The sequence below is a fragment of the Zophobas morio genome, unplaced genomic scaffold, assembly GCF_036711695.1.
Source record: "Zophobas morio isolate AGI-343-1 ecotype UQ-CSIRO unplaced genomic scaffold, CSIRO_AGI_Zmor_V1 ptg000041l, whole genome shotgun sequence".
Taxonomy (NCBI): domain Eukaryota; kingdom Metazoa; phylum Arthropoda; class Insecta; order Coleoptera; family Tenebrionidae; genus Zophobas; species Zophobas morio.
Window position 1 is genome coordinate 5,086,020 of NW_026972146.1, and position 16,288 is coordinate 5,102,307.

Consider the following 16,288-nt stretch of genomic DNA (forward strand, 5'->3'; position numbering starts at 1 on the left):
CGATTTTTGATTTATCCATTTTTAAACTTTTGAATTTACCGACATTTAATTTTTCAATTTTTCGACTTTATAATTTTGACGGTTCTATAATTTTTCGAAATACAATTTTTGAATTCTCCAATTTTTAGATTCCAATCGTTTATTCTCTTTTCCAATTTTTCGATTTTTTTTTAGTTTCTTAGTTCTTCGATTTGCAGTTTTTGAATTTTCCACTTTTTCGATTTTAAGATTTGTCGTTTGTTCAGTTTTTCGATTTTCAACTTTTCGAATAAAATTAAACGGAAAAACTGAAAGATCAAGAATGAAAAAACGAAAAATTGAAAAATCGGTACATTAAAAATTGAGAAACTTAAAAATCGAAAAAACGAAATATGTACATATTGCAAAATTAAAAAATTGAAAATTAAAGAAATCGAAAACTAGGAAAAGCGAAAACTCGTGATATAAAATCGAGAAAATGAAAAATAAAAATCAAGAATTTGAAAATTCAACAAATTAAACTTGATAAAACAAAAAGTGTCAAAAAATTTGTCGAAGGTAAACAAATTCAGATTTTTCGAAAAATTATGGATTTCATTCAGTTTGTATAGATTCAGTATTGTATTCCCCAATTTTCGACAAAATAAAGTGAGTCGTTTTTGATTTAATCAAAACAATGAACTGCCTCATTATTAATTTTTATGAGCCGCCCTGTATGAGTAATTCTAAAATCTATGAACACATCGATAAACCACATTTACACAGTCACAATATTTTGCATATTTCATACAAGATTTATTTATTCGGCAAATTTTTGCGATGACGTCAACTTTTTGGAAGGGGATAAACGAATAAATTTTGATTAACGATTTACCGTGTTTTAAAGTTAAAATAGAAAATTCGATTTTTTCCAAAAATGTAGATGTTCGGCTCAATACTCAACAAGGTCTCTGTTTCGATGTGGAGATTTCACCAAATCTCGGGTTTCTACCTGCTTCCGGCTTCAAAACCATTCATCTAAACGCAGGTGCAAATTGTTTCATGCGGTTAATTTGGTGGCAGTAGTTAAATGGGTGTGGAACAAAAACAAAGAACTATAATTATACTTGTTATGTGACCAGCCAGGAAGAGCGTGTTTTTAAAACTGACATTTCTTGCTATCTTGGCCACCCACGCCAAATCTGCGACATCGGAATATGGAAATCGACCAAATCGTCTCCTTTTCGGAATTCGAGACGTCCGCACCACCCGAATGGGTCTGGGAAACCCGCCACGACAAAGACGGCAATAAAAGTCTTAAAATTAGCCCTAGTACGACATCCCTTATTTACAACTGTGGGTTTTGCGGAAACAGGTATACGTATCAGTAACCTGCAATAAATCCATAACTATACAGCTATCGATTAAATCCGAAAATACTCGTACTCATCCTAGTCAACTCGCTACCGAATTTATTAATGTGGCGCCCCCCACGGAGCCCACACCCATGCCCACGACTCAAAACTTCGAGTACCGATGACAAATACCCGATTATCGTTGACCGGATTTATTTTCGTGCGAAAAATACGCGTTGTGACGGCCCTGGCGACTCGAACCCCCTATCTCATGTATTGTTTGTTGATTTTTAACTGATGAGATAAATTCTTAATGATCCAGTTCCTGTATTGAAGTCACGTAATCACTAAATTCCGCTTTATCGGCTGATAGCGATGTCGAGTGGCTTATCGTGATCACGGTGTGTTTTCTTGGGGATTATTTTTTGAAATTATGTCATTATTGGATACTTCACGCGACAAGCGCTTGTTCGATCTTTTTATCGCGAAATAATGCATTGTTTGTTCCGATACGATCTACCATTCTTTGTACAATCTGCACTAATCATTCATTGCCAGAATTGGTCGATTCGGATGGGTCGAAGGTCGAAAAAGTAGCGCACAATTTTTTAATTCGCAAATACAGGACGGAACAGTAATTTTGTTGTTTTTAAAGATAGTATCTTGAAGTCTACCTCACTTAAAAAAATGTGTCAAAATTAGTTTCACAGTATAGTTGGTCAATGGACCGTGAAAAGAGCCAATTCTTAACAAAAATCCGAAATCCATTTTGTATTAGGGATTATTATCATAAAAATATGATGATTATTTATTTTTTAAAATGTGTGTTTCAGAAAATTCTACTTCTGAAGCACTGTTACACACCGCCGCCGGCGCCGGTAGCCTTTGAAAATAAAACTAGCAGGCCAAGTTTTAAAATTGTAGCAGGATAACCATAAAACTATGATCTTGGGTCATATATTAAAATGTTTATTACCCTACCTGGCTATTGTTTTTTTTTCTACCTGCCCCAATTCAATACCTCGCGTGACATATCTTGACAGACATTTCTCTTTTATGGTGTGGTAGGATTAAGTTTGGGTCTAAATTTTTGAATTTTTCTGTCAAACGAGAGGTTAACGGCCTACTTATTGATATTAGCACAAGCAAAGGTATTTTAGACCTGGAAATACTTCCTTGTTTGGGTCGTTATTTTTCAACTTTTACTTATTAAAGTTATTGGAAATCGTTAAGCAAAATTTATCCGTTCAATTTTTCGACTTTTCAGTTCATCGATTTGAATGTTTCGAATTTTTAAATTTCTGATTTTTCACGACTTTGATGTTTCGATTCGATGTGTCGATTATTCAGTTTTACGATTTTTCGATTTCTCAAGTTCTCCATTTTTCGATTTTTCGACTTTTCGGCTTTCCGATTTTCCAATTTTTCCTTATTTCGATTTTTCAGATTTTCGATTTCACAATTTTTCGACATTCCAATTTTGGAATTTTTCAATTTTTCGATTTGTCAATTTTCGGATAGTTCGATTTGTCGATATTTTTTAAGTTTAAATTTTTAAATTTTTAATTCTATGATTTCGGGTTATTTCGATCTCTCCATCTTTTGATTTGAAGCATCCTCGATGTTTCCTGTATTCAATTTTTCGATTTCCGAATTTTACGACATTTCAGTTTTGCAATTTTTAAAATTTTACGTTTTCAATTTTTTCCATTTTTCAATTATACGATTCCGATTTCCCGATTTTTTATTTTTTTAATACATATTTCAGTTCCTCGATTTTTCAATTTTTCAAATTTTAAAATTTTAGGTTTTTCACTTTTTTGATGTTTTGATTCGATCTTTCGATTTTTCGACTTTTGGATTTCACGATTTTCGGTTTTTCAATTTTTTGGTTTTCAAATTTTTTCTCGAATTATTGAGATTTTGATGTTTCGATTTTTCGATTCTCCATTTTTCGATTCATTGATTTTTTAAGTGTAAATTTTTAAGTTTTCGATTTTGGGCTATCTCGAAGTCTCCATCTTTTGATGCTTCGATTTCTTGATGTTTCAGTTTTTCAATGTTTCGATTTTTCGATTTCTCGGGTTTTCGATTTTTTGGCTCCTCAGTTTCCAATTTTTCGATGATTCGATTTTTCAATTTTTGGATTTTCCGATTTTTCGACACTCCAGTTTTAGGATTTTTCAATTTTTCGATTTTTCAATTTTTCAATATTTCAATTTTTTTAATTTTAAGTTTTTCGAGTTCTTGTTTTTTTTTTTGATTTTTTAGTTTTTAGATTTTTCAGTTCTTCGATTTATACATTTGTCGATTTTGGGATTTTTGGATGATTCTTTAATACTTCATTTTTCAACTTTTCGATTTTTTGTTTTTTCGATATTTTGAATTTTCGGTTTTTCAATTTTTCAAGTTTTTAAATTTTAGATTTTTCACTTTTTTTGATATTTCGATTGGATCTTTTGATTTTACGACATCTGGGTTTTAGATTTTTCTGTTTTTCAATTTTTCGGTTACCGGTTTTTCAATTTTTCAAATGCTTCATTTTTCGATTTATCGTTTTTTTAAGTTTAAATTTTTTTGATTTTTCGATTTTGGGCTATTTCGAATTCTCGATCTTTTAATGTTTTGATTTCTTTGATGCTTCAATTTTTCAACGTTACGATTTTCGATTTTTCATCTTCTGGTTTTCCAATTTTTCCATTATTCGGTTTTTTAGCATTTCGATTTCCCAACTTTTCAACACTCTTCAGTTTTGGGATTTTTCCGCGGTTTTTCAATTTTTAAATATTTAAATTTTTTATATTTTAGGTTTTTCGATTTCTTGTTTTTTTTTCATTTTTCAGTTTTTAGATTTTTCAATTTTACGATTTTTTACATCACACATTTTCGATTTTTCCATTTTTACGTTTTTTGGATGTTTCGATTTCGCAATTTTTAAATTTTTTAGTATTTCAGTTTTTGGATTTTTCGTTTCTTTATTTTTTCGGTATTTTAAATTTTCGATTTTTCAATTTTTGAAATTTTTAAATTTTAGATTTTCCACTTTTTTTGATATTTCGATTCGATCTTTTGATTTTTCGACGTCTGGGTTTCAGATTTTTCGGTTTTTCAATTTTTTGCTTTTACATTTTTTTCCCGAATTATTGAGATTTCGATGTTTCGATTTGTCCATTATTCAGTTTGCCGATTTTTCAATTTTTCGATTATTCGATTTTTCAGTTTTTCGATTTCCCAATTTTTTCACGTTCCAGTTTTGGTTTTTTTTTTAATTTCTCGGTTTTTCAGTTTTCGACTCATTTTTCCGATTTTTTTAACTTTTAGGTTTTTCAACTTCTCGTTTTTTCGAGTTTTTAAATTTCATATTTTCAACTTTCCCATTTGCCTATTTTACGATTTTTACCTGGTGATTTTTTAATTTTCTGATATTGCAATTTTTCGTTTTTCGAATTTTCCGATTTTAGGTGTTAGGATTTGTCGATTTTTAAAATGTTCTATTTTTTGATTTTTCGATATTTTAATTTTTGGATTGTCCAATTTCCCGCGATTTCAAATTCTCGATTTTTCGGTTTATTGACTTTTTTTAAATTTTTCAATTTTTAATTACACGATTATGGATTATTCCGATCCCTCACTGTTTCAATTTTTCGATTTCTCAAATGTTCGACATTTCAGTTTTGTGTTTTTCAGTTTTTGATTTTTTTGATTCTTAAATTTTGAATTGAACATTCGTCGACACCTCGTTTTTTGATTTTCAAAATTTTTCAAATTGTAGACTTTTCGATTGCTTTTTCGATAGCTCGACTTTCATTCAATTTTTCGACTTTTCGGATTTCGATTTTTCGGTTTTTCAATTTTCCGATTTTTCTACTTTTGGGCTTTTGATTTTTCGATATTCCAATGATCCAGTTTCTCGATTGTTCGATTTGCCAGTTTTTCGAAAACATTTTTTCTTCTTCATTATCTGTTTTAAATACAGGGTTGTTCAAAAAATGATGCAGCAACTGAACGATACATGATTAAAATCACAACTCCAAGTTCAAGGAAACTCGTTAAAAAATAATTGTCAATATTGATTAAAAGAGATAAGAAAACATGAAAATTTGGCAAGTGGCAATTCATCCTTAACAATTTTTAAATTTGTCATAGAGTTGGTGCGCCATTTTTTGAACACCCTGTATATACGAAACTTATAGTTTTGGTTTGGTGAACACATGTTGGCAAAACCTTGTTGTTTGAAATGTTCGAACGCATTTTGGTTTCTGGTTAATTTGAACCTAAATGCTACTGAAGGATAAAATAAGTTCAGGTTTCATAATAGTCTAAAATACAGGGTGACGAAGTGGCAAAACCCGCGACTTCTGATGTCAGTCACGTGTCAAATTAAACAGCTAGAGTAAAAATCGTGCCTCGTTTGACAACCGGCCTGCACCAGAAAATCGCGGCGTTATTATTCGGCCTTTATCTTGTTTATTTTCGACGTCCCGTATGTCTTTTCGGAAATTTCCGCTCCCGGCGGCGGCGGCGGCGCCCCGCAACAGGTGTCCGCGTCCCAACTTGGTCACCCTTTCGTCTTACGACGCTATTGCACAATGCCAATTTTGTAACAATTGACCTATTACGTTACACGCCGATTGATTTCCTGGTCGTTCCACTTAGCCGCCCCGTTATCCACTCTCCTTCCTCGTCCAGCCTTCCTCCCTCGGCCACCTGTCCGAAAAAATCATCGCCCGCATCGCTCCTGCCCAAGTACAGATTTAGTTAGGAGGAAGTCTGCGCCGTCCCCCTCCCGCCCGCCCCGCGACAGATCCGGTGCGGCGCGGCAACAGCGCGGCGCCCCCACTCCGCCGCCGCGTACTCCCGCATACTCCGTCCAAACAGTTCCCGAAACAGTAGTGGTAAGGTGGCGGTCGAGCCAAGAGGAGCGTCACAGTTACTGCTAGTGCGACGATCAAGTGCGCCGAGGACTTGGTGGCTCCGGTGCAGTGCTCGTGTGTGTGGATGTGGTGCCGATTCGGATAACACGCCGAAGGTAATTGTGGCGGCTACCTGCCGCACGTGTGTTCACCTGTTGCGCGGCGGCGGAGACGCGCGAAGGTCCGCTCTTGCGTGGGCGAGAATTTCCGGCGGAAAAACGCGCTCTGGCACCGAGGGCACTCGCTTTTTTTAGGAGCGCTATCGCGTTAATGGGATTTATCGGCGCCACCTGTCGGAAGCGGATTTTCGAGACGTCACGAGATAGCGAGGCGCAGTCGAGGTGGTAGTTGCGTCAGAGCTTCCTGGGATGTACGCAACGATTACGCCGCTTTCGCAACGCGAAAGAGCGCGGATAGATGCGGCAAGACCGACCAATAACTCGCGAATATGTGCCAGAGTCGAGTGCCGCCGCGATGGCCCGTCTTTGTCCGGGCCGCCAGCAACAGATTGCGATTGCGGAAGTCGGTCTTTCCATTCCGCTTTATTCTCGCCGCGCGGCATTGACACATTTCTTCCTGGTTATATTTCACCGCGTCGGCAAAGCAAAGGTCTTCCACCCGTTTCGGTTCCCACACTTCTTCGGCGAAGGCCGCGGGGTACGTTGCGTTCTCGCATTGTCGGGACTTTATTTTCAAAACCGGATAATGCGAAATGTAAATAGCTTGAAAAAACACACTCTTAACCTTGAAATAACTTCCGCGAGCGTCAGAACCCCACGTACACAGTCGGGCTCCGCTCTATCATTAGTTCGCGTATTTTTAAATTGCATGCAAGCCACTTCCTACTCGCTTAAAAACGAGTTAATTTACGCAACTCATTTGCCTCTTCCAGCTCGACTGACAAATATGAAACTGGTTCCGGGCCCTCTGCCGCCTATACCGACAACCAGCTCGATGGACCGTCTGGCCTTGCCTTTGCCCTTCAGCCCCGACTCCCTCCTCTGGCGCTACCCGTTGGGGTTCGCCACCATAGGCCAGCAGCCCCCTTCGTCCCCGCTGCTCGACTACAAGAGCCAGCTGCCCTCCACGCTCGCCTCGGACCCCAGAGTGTGGTCCCGGGACGACGTCGTCACCTTCCTGAGGTGGGCCGAGCGCGAGTTCGACCTCCAGCCCATCGACATGGACATGTTCCAGATGAACGGTAAGCCCCAACCCACGCCAAAACACATACACTTGTTGCGGTCTTGTAGAACAAGAAGGGGAAATCCCCGAAAGGCACTTCCAAATCAACTAACGAAAGGTTGTAAAGGCGCTCTGATACCCCTAAACACGAAAATTCTTGCTCCGTAAATCTGTTTTTCAAATTTGTGCCAAATGCGTGTTTAATTGGTTGCCTATGTCATTTGAACGGCAATGGATTAAGGGGGGCGTCTGCGCGCCAATTTTAACACATAAAATTGTTGTCAAAAGAGTCAAATTTTTTAGCCAAAAATTGTCAAGTTTATTATCGTGTTGAAAGAATTAAAACCTATTGGATAAAAATAATAACAAGCATTAATGTATTGCAATAGCTGAAATGATTAACTATGATCAATGACCTGAATTAAATAGCTTTATATTAATTTAATTACAAGAATCTATTAGTTGTGCAACAGTTACAACAAATTCTTTTGTTCGACAATTTCATTATTGAAACCGGAAGCGGATTACGACGTCTTATCTGAATTTCAACACGCAGCCCTACAATAGAATTCTTTTTTGGCAAGATGTTGTAAAACAAGTAAAATTTCTTAGTTTTAAAGTGTTGAATTTGAAACGAGAATTTTATGACATAATGTACATACTGTTTTTTTTTTTAATTGAATAAATTTATTACGGGTAGATTTTAAGTGAGAAGTAGTATTTTTTAGCCGCAAAACTGACGAAAATTGACAATGAAAATGACACAAGACCAAATCTCTGTATAAAAATTAATACAACGGTTGTGTTCAAATGATGAAAACATGTCCCCAGTTATTTGTTTTTTATGCTCTTTTTTAACTTTCATTTTCTTCTTCATTGACTTCATATTAATAATTTATTACACATTAGTTCTTTTTCAGATCTCTGACTGTTTATTGTAACATTACGTTCGGGAGCTAAAAAATATAAATTTGACAAATAGTATAAATGATTTTAAATAAAAAAGGAAATGTTTTAAATTACCAGCAAAAAGAAATGCAGTTTTATGTAACTCGCGAGGTACATCACCAAGTAAGGGGTTAACTCTATATATCTATATTTATTTTGATGATAAAAAAACATTTTACAGCACATTGATTTTTTTTTTAATTAAGGCCAGTCCCCACGTTTTCTCAGCGGAATTTTCGCTCTATTTTCAAAATGTAATATCTCCGTTATTAACAGATCTATAGTTTTCAAATTTTAAATATATGTTGTCCACAACTTTGTGATCATATTATTTTTTTAATTTTAGTGAAATTTTTGCATAACGTATTTTTAAAAATCAATATTTCAGTTATTTATGGAAATTTTGGAACGGGGTTGTCACCACTGTTTTCAGCTTGCAAAACTTGAGAAATTCTACGAGGTCGATTTTTGACTTTATTTGTTGGGACTGAGATATAGTAAAAATAAAAGTTAGCAACTTCCATGATATACGCTTTTTTTAACTGTGTATCGTTTCTAAAAAATAAAATCGACGATATGTCTCGTATGATTTCTGGAGTTTTGTAAGCTGAAAACAGTGTTGAAAACCGTGTTCTGAAATTTTATTTAATAATTGAGATATTGATTTTTAAAAATACGTTATGCAAAAATTTCACTAAAATTAAAAAAAATAATATGATCACAAGCTGTTTTTAACAAAATTGCCCTTGCGTTATATAAAGAAAGTTATGGACAACATATATTTAAAATTTGAAAACTATAGATCTGTTAATAACGGAGATATTACATTTTGAAAATAGAGCGAAAATTCCGCTGAGAACGTGGGGACTGGCCTTAAATATTTATACATTAACGAATATTTCCCGAGTGTAATCTAGGAAAGTGTTGTAATAGGTTCCATTTGACAATTAATACATTTTTTGTTTTTCTCTTCCAAAATTTGATTGCGTTTTCTACAATTTTGCTGAATATATTTAATTCAAAATATGCGAAATAATACGCTTTCTACCTGTCGTCGATTCTTTTCTTTTTTTTAATCATATGTATGTCAGCTTCGGCAGATCACAAAACATTGACATAATTTGATTTCTTTAATCTCCATCAAAAACGCGATAACAGCTTTTCAAAGACTTATTAAATAATTAAAAAAAAGTGAGGTTTTCAGGAATTTTAGGTTTTTTACAGAAGATTAAAAATAATTAGTGTTAAACAGATTTATTTGTGCTTCAAGGGCGAAGAATGTTGTGTCTAAATAACTTTAATAATCTTTTTTTATACTATATTATTATACAGTACCTTTTTTAACGCTGGCCTTAGGGATTTACATGTTAAAACTTCTGGTTGTGTAATTTGTGACTGATGGTCGGCAACCAGCCGCACAGTACACAGACGACAATTCCATAATTTAGTTTTAGAACAAGGTTGCTGGAGTTGTTCTCACCACTTGCGGATTTTTTAGACTTATAAATGAAACTATAAAGTGTGCACTTTTTATTTAACGAATCTTCTGTTATTCCAGGCAAAGCCATCTGCCTGCTCACGCGCCAGGACCTGTCCGAGCGCGCCCCCGGCTCCGGCGACGTCCTCTACAACGTGCTCCAGATCCTCGTCCGAGAGGCCAACAACCTGCAGCGAATGTTGCCGTCCAGCCCTGTCACCCCCACGTCGCGCCACCCGTACCCCCTTTCGCCCCACTCGCATCCGCCCACCCCCAACTGGAACATCCTCGCTCAGAACTCTGATCCTTTCCATCCTTCACATGCTGCTTCTCTCGCGGCGCACTTGATGGCCCAGAGTAACTCGGTCACGTTGAGTCCCGCGCCCTCCGTGGACAGTCAAGCGGGGAGTCCCCAGCACGCCGACAACGCGCAGACGTTCGGCCATTCCATATTCAGCGCGGGGGGTAGTAACGGGAGCGGAAGCAACCCATCAGACTCGGACGAAGACGGCTTCGAGAAGAACGGGCAGAGCGGCAGCCCCCCGAATACTCCTAGTGCGTACTCGTTGCCGCCCCCGCTGCCGCACATAGCCCCCAGAAGCCCGAAGGAAGTGGCGAATAGTCCCTACAAGGCCGTGGGAAGGGAGTTCTTCCCGAACGAATCTCCAGAGCCCAATACGAGTAAGTTGGTTTGAATTTGGCGCGGGTCGGGGTGGGACGCGTGGATTAAGTCGTGAACGGAAACCGTGAAAAAAAAAAAGAATACTTAAAATCGGGTAAGGGTCACCCCACTTTCACTAATGTAACAAGTAAAGCAACATTTGTAGTAATTTTTGTTTACAAAATATTTAAATACGGATAGTGTTTTAGTGCACGATATTATTCAAGTGGTCGGACTTTTATCAAATCGACGCGGTAAACATTCCAGTTCAATTTAGTCGTGCGTACTACCGACAACTTCATCCGATCAAAACTGTTTAATAAATTTCTTGCAGATGGGCGTTTGCTGTGGGACTTCCTCCAGCAGCTCCTCAACGACCCCGCGCAGCGCTACACCAACTACATAGCGTGGAAGAACCGCGACACTGGCGTTTTCAAGATCGTGGATCCAGCAGGACTGGCGAAGCTGTGGGGTATTCAAAAGAATCATCTTTCCATGAATTACGATAAAATGTCTCGTGCCTTACGATACTACTACAGGGTGAACATTTTACGTAAAGTGCAAGGGGAAAGACACTGCTACCAGTAAGTCTTATATTGGTGATAAAAGAATATGTTTCTAATTGTATTGTTTAGGTTTCTGCGCAACCCCACTGAACTGAAGAACATCAAAAACATCTCGTTGTTGCGTCAGATGTCGCCCACGAACCTCAAGCCTCCGGCGCAGATGATGCCCAACGTGACCATCAAGCCCGAGCCCGTGGAGGCCGAGGGGGAAGCGAATAGGAGCGGCGACTACGACGAGAAGCCCACAGATTTGAGTATAACGATGGAAGGTCCGACGGATTTGAGTAGTAGTAGCAGACACGTGAACATCATCTGCTCGCCGGACCCCCCGATTCCGCCGCAACATCACTAGCGACAGTGGTAGTGCTTGAACTTACGTGCATTATTAGTGACTACATTGGTGCCAATATTTATGAGACTTGTGCAAATAGTGATTATAAAGATGTGTATATAGTTAATTTTTTAAAGATTTATTAAGAATGTCGGTCTTAAAACGGGAGTTTTAGGGATCGATTTTTATAATCGCATGTGCCAAAATAAATAAATTATTTTTTCATTCGGTCACGAGGGAAAGTTAGTGACTGCCGAAGGCAGCTTTTTTGGGTGATCCTCAAACAATGACAATAATTAAATTAATGTACAAAGAGATGGACTGGAAGTAAATTTTCATTTTCGGTTTGTACAACCACATTCCAATTTGTGGCATTTGCCTGATTTTTTTGTTTTTTTTTTAAGGAAATTTTCTTCTGGGTTTGAACTGGTCCAGTTCTGTTTCTGTGATCTCTTAATGTTTGACTCAATTCTTTTGTGTGATTTAAAAAGAATGTAGGATGCTTATGTATATTCAGATTCTGTACATATTTTTACTGCATATTCAAAGAGTTAGGTTTAAGTTTGTAAGGGTGGATAACCTTAATGGCTTTATTTTTAAAATGTGAATCGAATTTTGTGTCAATTGGTATATTGTTCCCATGTTGATTAGTTCTGTATATATGATTTATGTAGAAACCTGAATGCAATTTCTGTCTTAATATGTTTTGTATGAGAATTTATTGTTAACGAACATATGACAAGTTTGAAATATACCTTTACAACAACGCAACACTTTGTTTCTGTTTTTTGTTAAACGACGCCACCTGGTGATTGATTCGGGAATTAGTATGAAATTCTGGTGCTCAGCGCCTCTATCGAATGGAAGTTGCGATATATAACGGTTGTTTGTATATTACGAGAAGTAACACAAATATTATGCCCATTATCAAACTAGGTCGATTTTTTTCTCTAGCTTTGTTTACTAATAAAAATTTGGCAACGTATCGTGTGAAAAAACACGTAGTTGCACAACTTGTAAAACACGAAAAATAAAAGTGCTTTCACGTTTCGGGGGGAGAGAGAGTTAAGAACACACTAAACGCCAGACTATGAGTGACCTTTTGCCCATTTAAGCCCCCTTTCCTGCTCTCCTAGTGACAATTTTTAAAAGTGTCAGGCAACCCGTTTAACACAAGTCACCAGATTTGAATCGCTTAGTTGGTGTCCCTGACTTGGCGCATGCGCCCGATTCCAATTAATGGCGCCTATCACCGAAATTATTTTAGGTTAGAAAAAAAAAGAAAATGTTTCCAATTAAGGTGAATAATAGTTATTAATTCATTGTAAACTCCGTTTACTCCTAAATAACCATTCTTTCTAGGCAAGAGGCGCTTTATCACTTTTGCGCGCTGTCAAGAAGCCCCGATTCCTCCGTCTTAACACTACGACGACTACCGATTACGAGCCCCCTCGTATCGAAAAAAGTAAAGCTCACCGTTTTTACGAATTTTCCTCTAAAATAATCGTTTCAGGCATCAATAGCGTGCAGTTGTTGGGGCGCGTTGGCGCCGATCCCCAGAAAAAAGGCACCGAGGAGCACCCAATAGCAGTATTCTCGATGGCCACTCATACCAACTATAGGTACGAGTCCGGTCAATTTTTACAGCGTACCGAATGGCATCGAATAGTTTGTTTCAAACCAGGATTGAGAGAAACAATTTTAAATTTTTTGAAAAAAGGGCAAAGAGTTCATGTTACAGGCCGCATCACGTATGGAGAGGTAAAAGGAGACGATGGGACGGCTAGATCTACGACCGCGATAGCAGCTGACGATGTTATTTTTTTCAATAGTGCTGAACAGAAACGGAAGTAAGGCAAGACTGTTCAAAGATCTGTTTAACTAATACTTATTTTGTATAAAATTTGTAAACAATCCAAAAAAACATTTTCACTTAAAATTAATTATCTCATGCGTTTTGAAGGACTCCCTTCTAAACTGTCGCTTTTGCGGGTATGAATTCTGACTAAATTGTCGCCACTGGTTGAAGCTTCCATTTCGATTAGTTGCTCAATGACAATGGTTTTGGTTTCAACTTGAGGCATTTTTTCTTGCGCTTGTTGGAAAAAAGTGCGTACGTTGCGTATTATTTCTCCGAAGTTTTTCATGTCTGTGATGTGTTGGCGCAGCCAGAGAGACAAGTTACTTTTGACTCGGGGGTTGGAGAACCTGGCGTCTAGTAAAATAATTGCACCGTAGTCATCTTTGTGTCTAATGACCCTTCCGATTGCCTGATTGATAGCACGGGTGGCCTCCAAACTATACCACTCGTCGCCTTTTAAATACTGCAACCAAATTATCAAAATAGTCGAAAATTTGGAAAATATTTGCACCTCTTTGTCGCGGGCGTGGCGAAAATCCAGATACCGTTTCTTGAGGATTATTTTCGGGTCCTTGAGTGGTGGATACGGGAGACCTGTGATGAAAACCGCCCTTCCGTTAATGTCGGCGAAATCCAACCCTTCGGAAACCTTCCCGCGACAAACCCCCATAAAAATCGCCCCTTTGTAACTAGGGTCCTGGATTTTTGCGTAATAGTCGACCATCGCGTTATTAAACGAGATTTTGTCCTTTGGTTCGATGTAGATGGGCTGCAATATAAAATTAATGGGTGGTTAAAACACAATGGGTCGTTACTTTGGTTGCGTTTATGGCGTCCCAGATCCCCGTGCTTTGCCATTGTTGTATGGATTTTTCCATGATAACGTACGACGGGAAAAAAATGAGCACTCCGTCTGGAATAATCCGGATTAAATTCGAAATGACTAACCCCAAAGACTGGAGATATTTGGGGTTGTTTCGGTTTTGGAAGTTGCTATTCAAAAGTTCCATGTCCGGGCCTTTGCTTAAAATTTTGACGCAGACTTGGTCGCCGTCGACGATGTGGGGGTTCTCGATTCGGACGCCGATGTCGATTTCGAGTTCGGAGATTAGGGGTTTCAAGGGGGCTAAAGTACCGCTGGTCAGGATTACGCAGTGGATGTTTCGGTCCAACAGGATTTTCATTCTAGGTATAGAAAATTAATTACAAATGGCGCCCTCTGACGGTCGTCAATGAAACCGAATCTCGAAGTGTCAAAAATAATTACCCGAATCCTGGACAAAAACACCAAAAATTCAATACTCGACCCCTCTCAGTTTGACTTTGTGAAAACTGCGAGTACTGACTAAATTTACTCTTGTTGAACCACGTTGTCTGTTCGTTTTCAACTTGTACCTACAACATTTCCAAATCCAGTATATTGTAGGTTACGACGAAGAGAAAATACTTTGAAAGAGTCTTTCACTTTTTGTTTAAATTCTGGCCCTCTTTTGTAAAAAACAATAAACAGCAAATTGCTAATTAGTTGCAAACCGTATGCACTCTTCTGGAGAAGTCGTGTAGACGCTAAAAAGTCTAAAATATTGTCCACCAAGTCTGCAACCCCTGAGCAATTCTGATCAGTTATCTAAAATTTTTAAATTTATTAACAATCAGTTAATTAGGGAAACTAAGTACCCCGGCTTTTTCCAAAATGGTAAAAATATAATCACCGTCGAAAACCGTGCCTTCCAGCGCTAACTGCACTAAAGTCACGTCGTGTAATTGTTCCTTAAACTCAATCAGCATTTCCTTGAAAGTATTTAATTGCCTCGGCGTAAAACTAACTTCTTCTACATCTAAATGTCGACCACTCATCAGCAAATCCTGAACTGCTGCCACATCCTCAACAGCATTATCAATATCACCAGTTTTAATTTGTACAGAAACTGAATCCTCACAAACTTTCTCAATATTGTGAGCCTCATCAAAAATGATAATATTTTCGTGTAACTCAACCCCCAAAGATTTGCTCATCCTAGGGTCCAACAAGTAATTATAAGGCATGAAAATCACATCCGCTTCCATTTTAAGTTCCCGCGCCATGTAATACGGACAAAAGTCATCCGCGCGCCCCAAACTCACAATATCTTCCATATCCACGATCGTCAAGTCACTCAAAGGGGGCGCATCTCTGAAACCTTCAACCCTATTGTAACACCGACACTGATTTTTCTTCACCATGCTGTGACACATGTTCACCTAAACAAAACACAACCGTGTCATTTTGGACTTACTAAGAGCATACCTACTTTAAGAGACGCGTTTTTTTCCATTATCACGTCCTGATCTATGCACATTTGTTCCCTCGACCCCAAAACACAGGCACGCATGTGACTGTACGCCGTCCGCTTCATTTCCTGCATTGCTTGTTGAAGCTGGGTGTGCGTCCGAGATGAGTAGACGATTTTCGGAACGGTTATAAGCGGGGGGCTATTTTCATTTTCCTCGAAACTCTTGTCGCATTTTCTGAGGAAACTTTCCACTTGGAGTTGTGGGGTTTGGGCCTCGAATTGTTTTTTGCGGTTTTCGAGCCAAGCGAGCGAGGCGCAAAGCAGCGAGAGGGTTTTTCCGGTGCCTGTGGGGGACTCTAGGATTCCGTTTCGGTGGGTGTCCAAGCACTCGATTACTTTTGTCATGTAGTCTTTCTGGATGTCGTAGGGGGTGAAGGGGAACTTCACGTCGATGTCTCGAATTGTTACTGTGGTCATTTTGAGCTGTCAGAGATGGAGACTCGCAAAGTGTAAAAGGTTCATGTTATTGGGGTGACAAAAGTGAGGTTATGGTCGACAATTCACAAATTTAGAACTGAAATAAATAACAGTTAGGGGGTACGGTGATACTGAGGTCGAGGTTTTACTAGCATTTCTCAAATCTTGATTGAATTGTACTATTATTCAATTTGCGCATTATAATGTTTTGACAGGTAGAGGTTATGTTCGTCGGACTTGATTAACTAACTATTATTCGTGGTAAGAATAATTTTCTAAGATCAGT

At 38.1% G+C, this 16,288-nt stretch overlaps 3 protein-coding genes across 4 annotated transcripts; 2 read left to right on the forward strand and 1 right to left on the reverse strand.

Moving 5' to 3' along the window:
* The first annotated feature begins 6,189 nt into the window (after positions 1-6,189).
* Positions 6,190-12,162, forward strand: LOC135140862 (ets DNA-binding protein pokkuri). Of its 2 annotated transcripts, none has more exons than XM_064071581.1 (5): positions 6,190-6,342; positions 7,119-7,427; positions 9,915-10,514; positions 10,829-11,078; positions 11,130-12,162. In XM_064071581.1, exons 2-5 carry the CDS (start codon positions 7,133-7,135, stop codon positions 11,410-11,412), a joined length of 1,428 nt encoding a protein of 475 aa, XP_063927651.1. In that variant the 5' UTR covers positions 6,190-6,342; positions 7,119-7,132; the 3' UTR covers positions 11,413-12,162. The 2 variants fall into 2 exon arrangements, with proteins under 2 accessions (XP_063927651.1, XP_063927650.1); XM_064071580.1 differs by lacking the exon at positions 6,190-6,342 and adding an exon at positions 6,385-6,883.
* Positions 12,163-12,589: 427 nt separating this feature from the next.
* Positions 12,590-13,334, forward strand: LOC135141016 (single-stranded DNA-binding protein, mitochondrial). Its single transcript, XM_064071801.1, has 3 exons — positions 12,590-12,691; positions 12,754-12,856; positions 12,905-13,334. Exons 1-3 carry the CDS (start codon positions 12,677-12,679, stop codon positions 13,243-13,245), a joined length of 459 nt encoding a protein of 152 aa, XP_063927871.1. The 5' UTR covers positions 12,590-12,676; the 3' UTR covers positions 13,246-13,334.
* On the reverse strand, positions 13,264-16,253 carry LOC135141012 (regulator of telomere elongation helicase 1 homolog). Its single transcript, XM_064071797.1, has 8 exons — positions 16,152-16,253; positions 15,544-16,099; positions 14,930-15,493; positions 14,700-14,879; positions 14,520-14,647; positions 14,068-14,437; positions 13,764-14,021; positions 13,264-13,715 (listed from the first exon to the last, which is right to left on the reverse strand). The coding sequence occupies exons 2-8, from the start codon at positions 16,000-16,002 to the stop codon at positions 13,335-13,337; spliced, it is 2,340 nt and encodes a 779-aa protein (XP_063927867.1). The 5' UTR covers positions 16,003-16,099; positions 16,152-16,253; the 3' UTR covers positions 13,264-13,334.
* Positions 16,254-16,288: the final 35 nt, after the last annotated feature.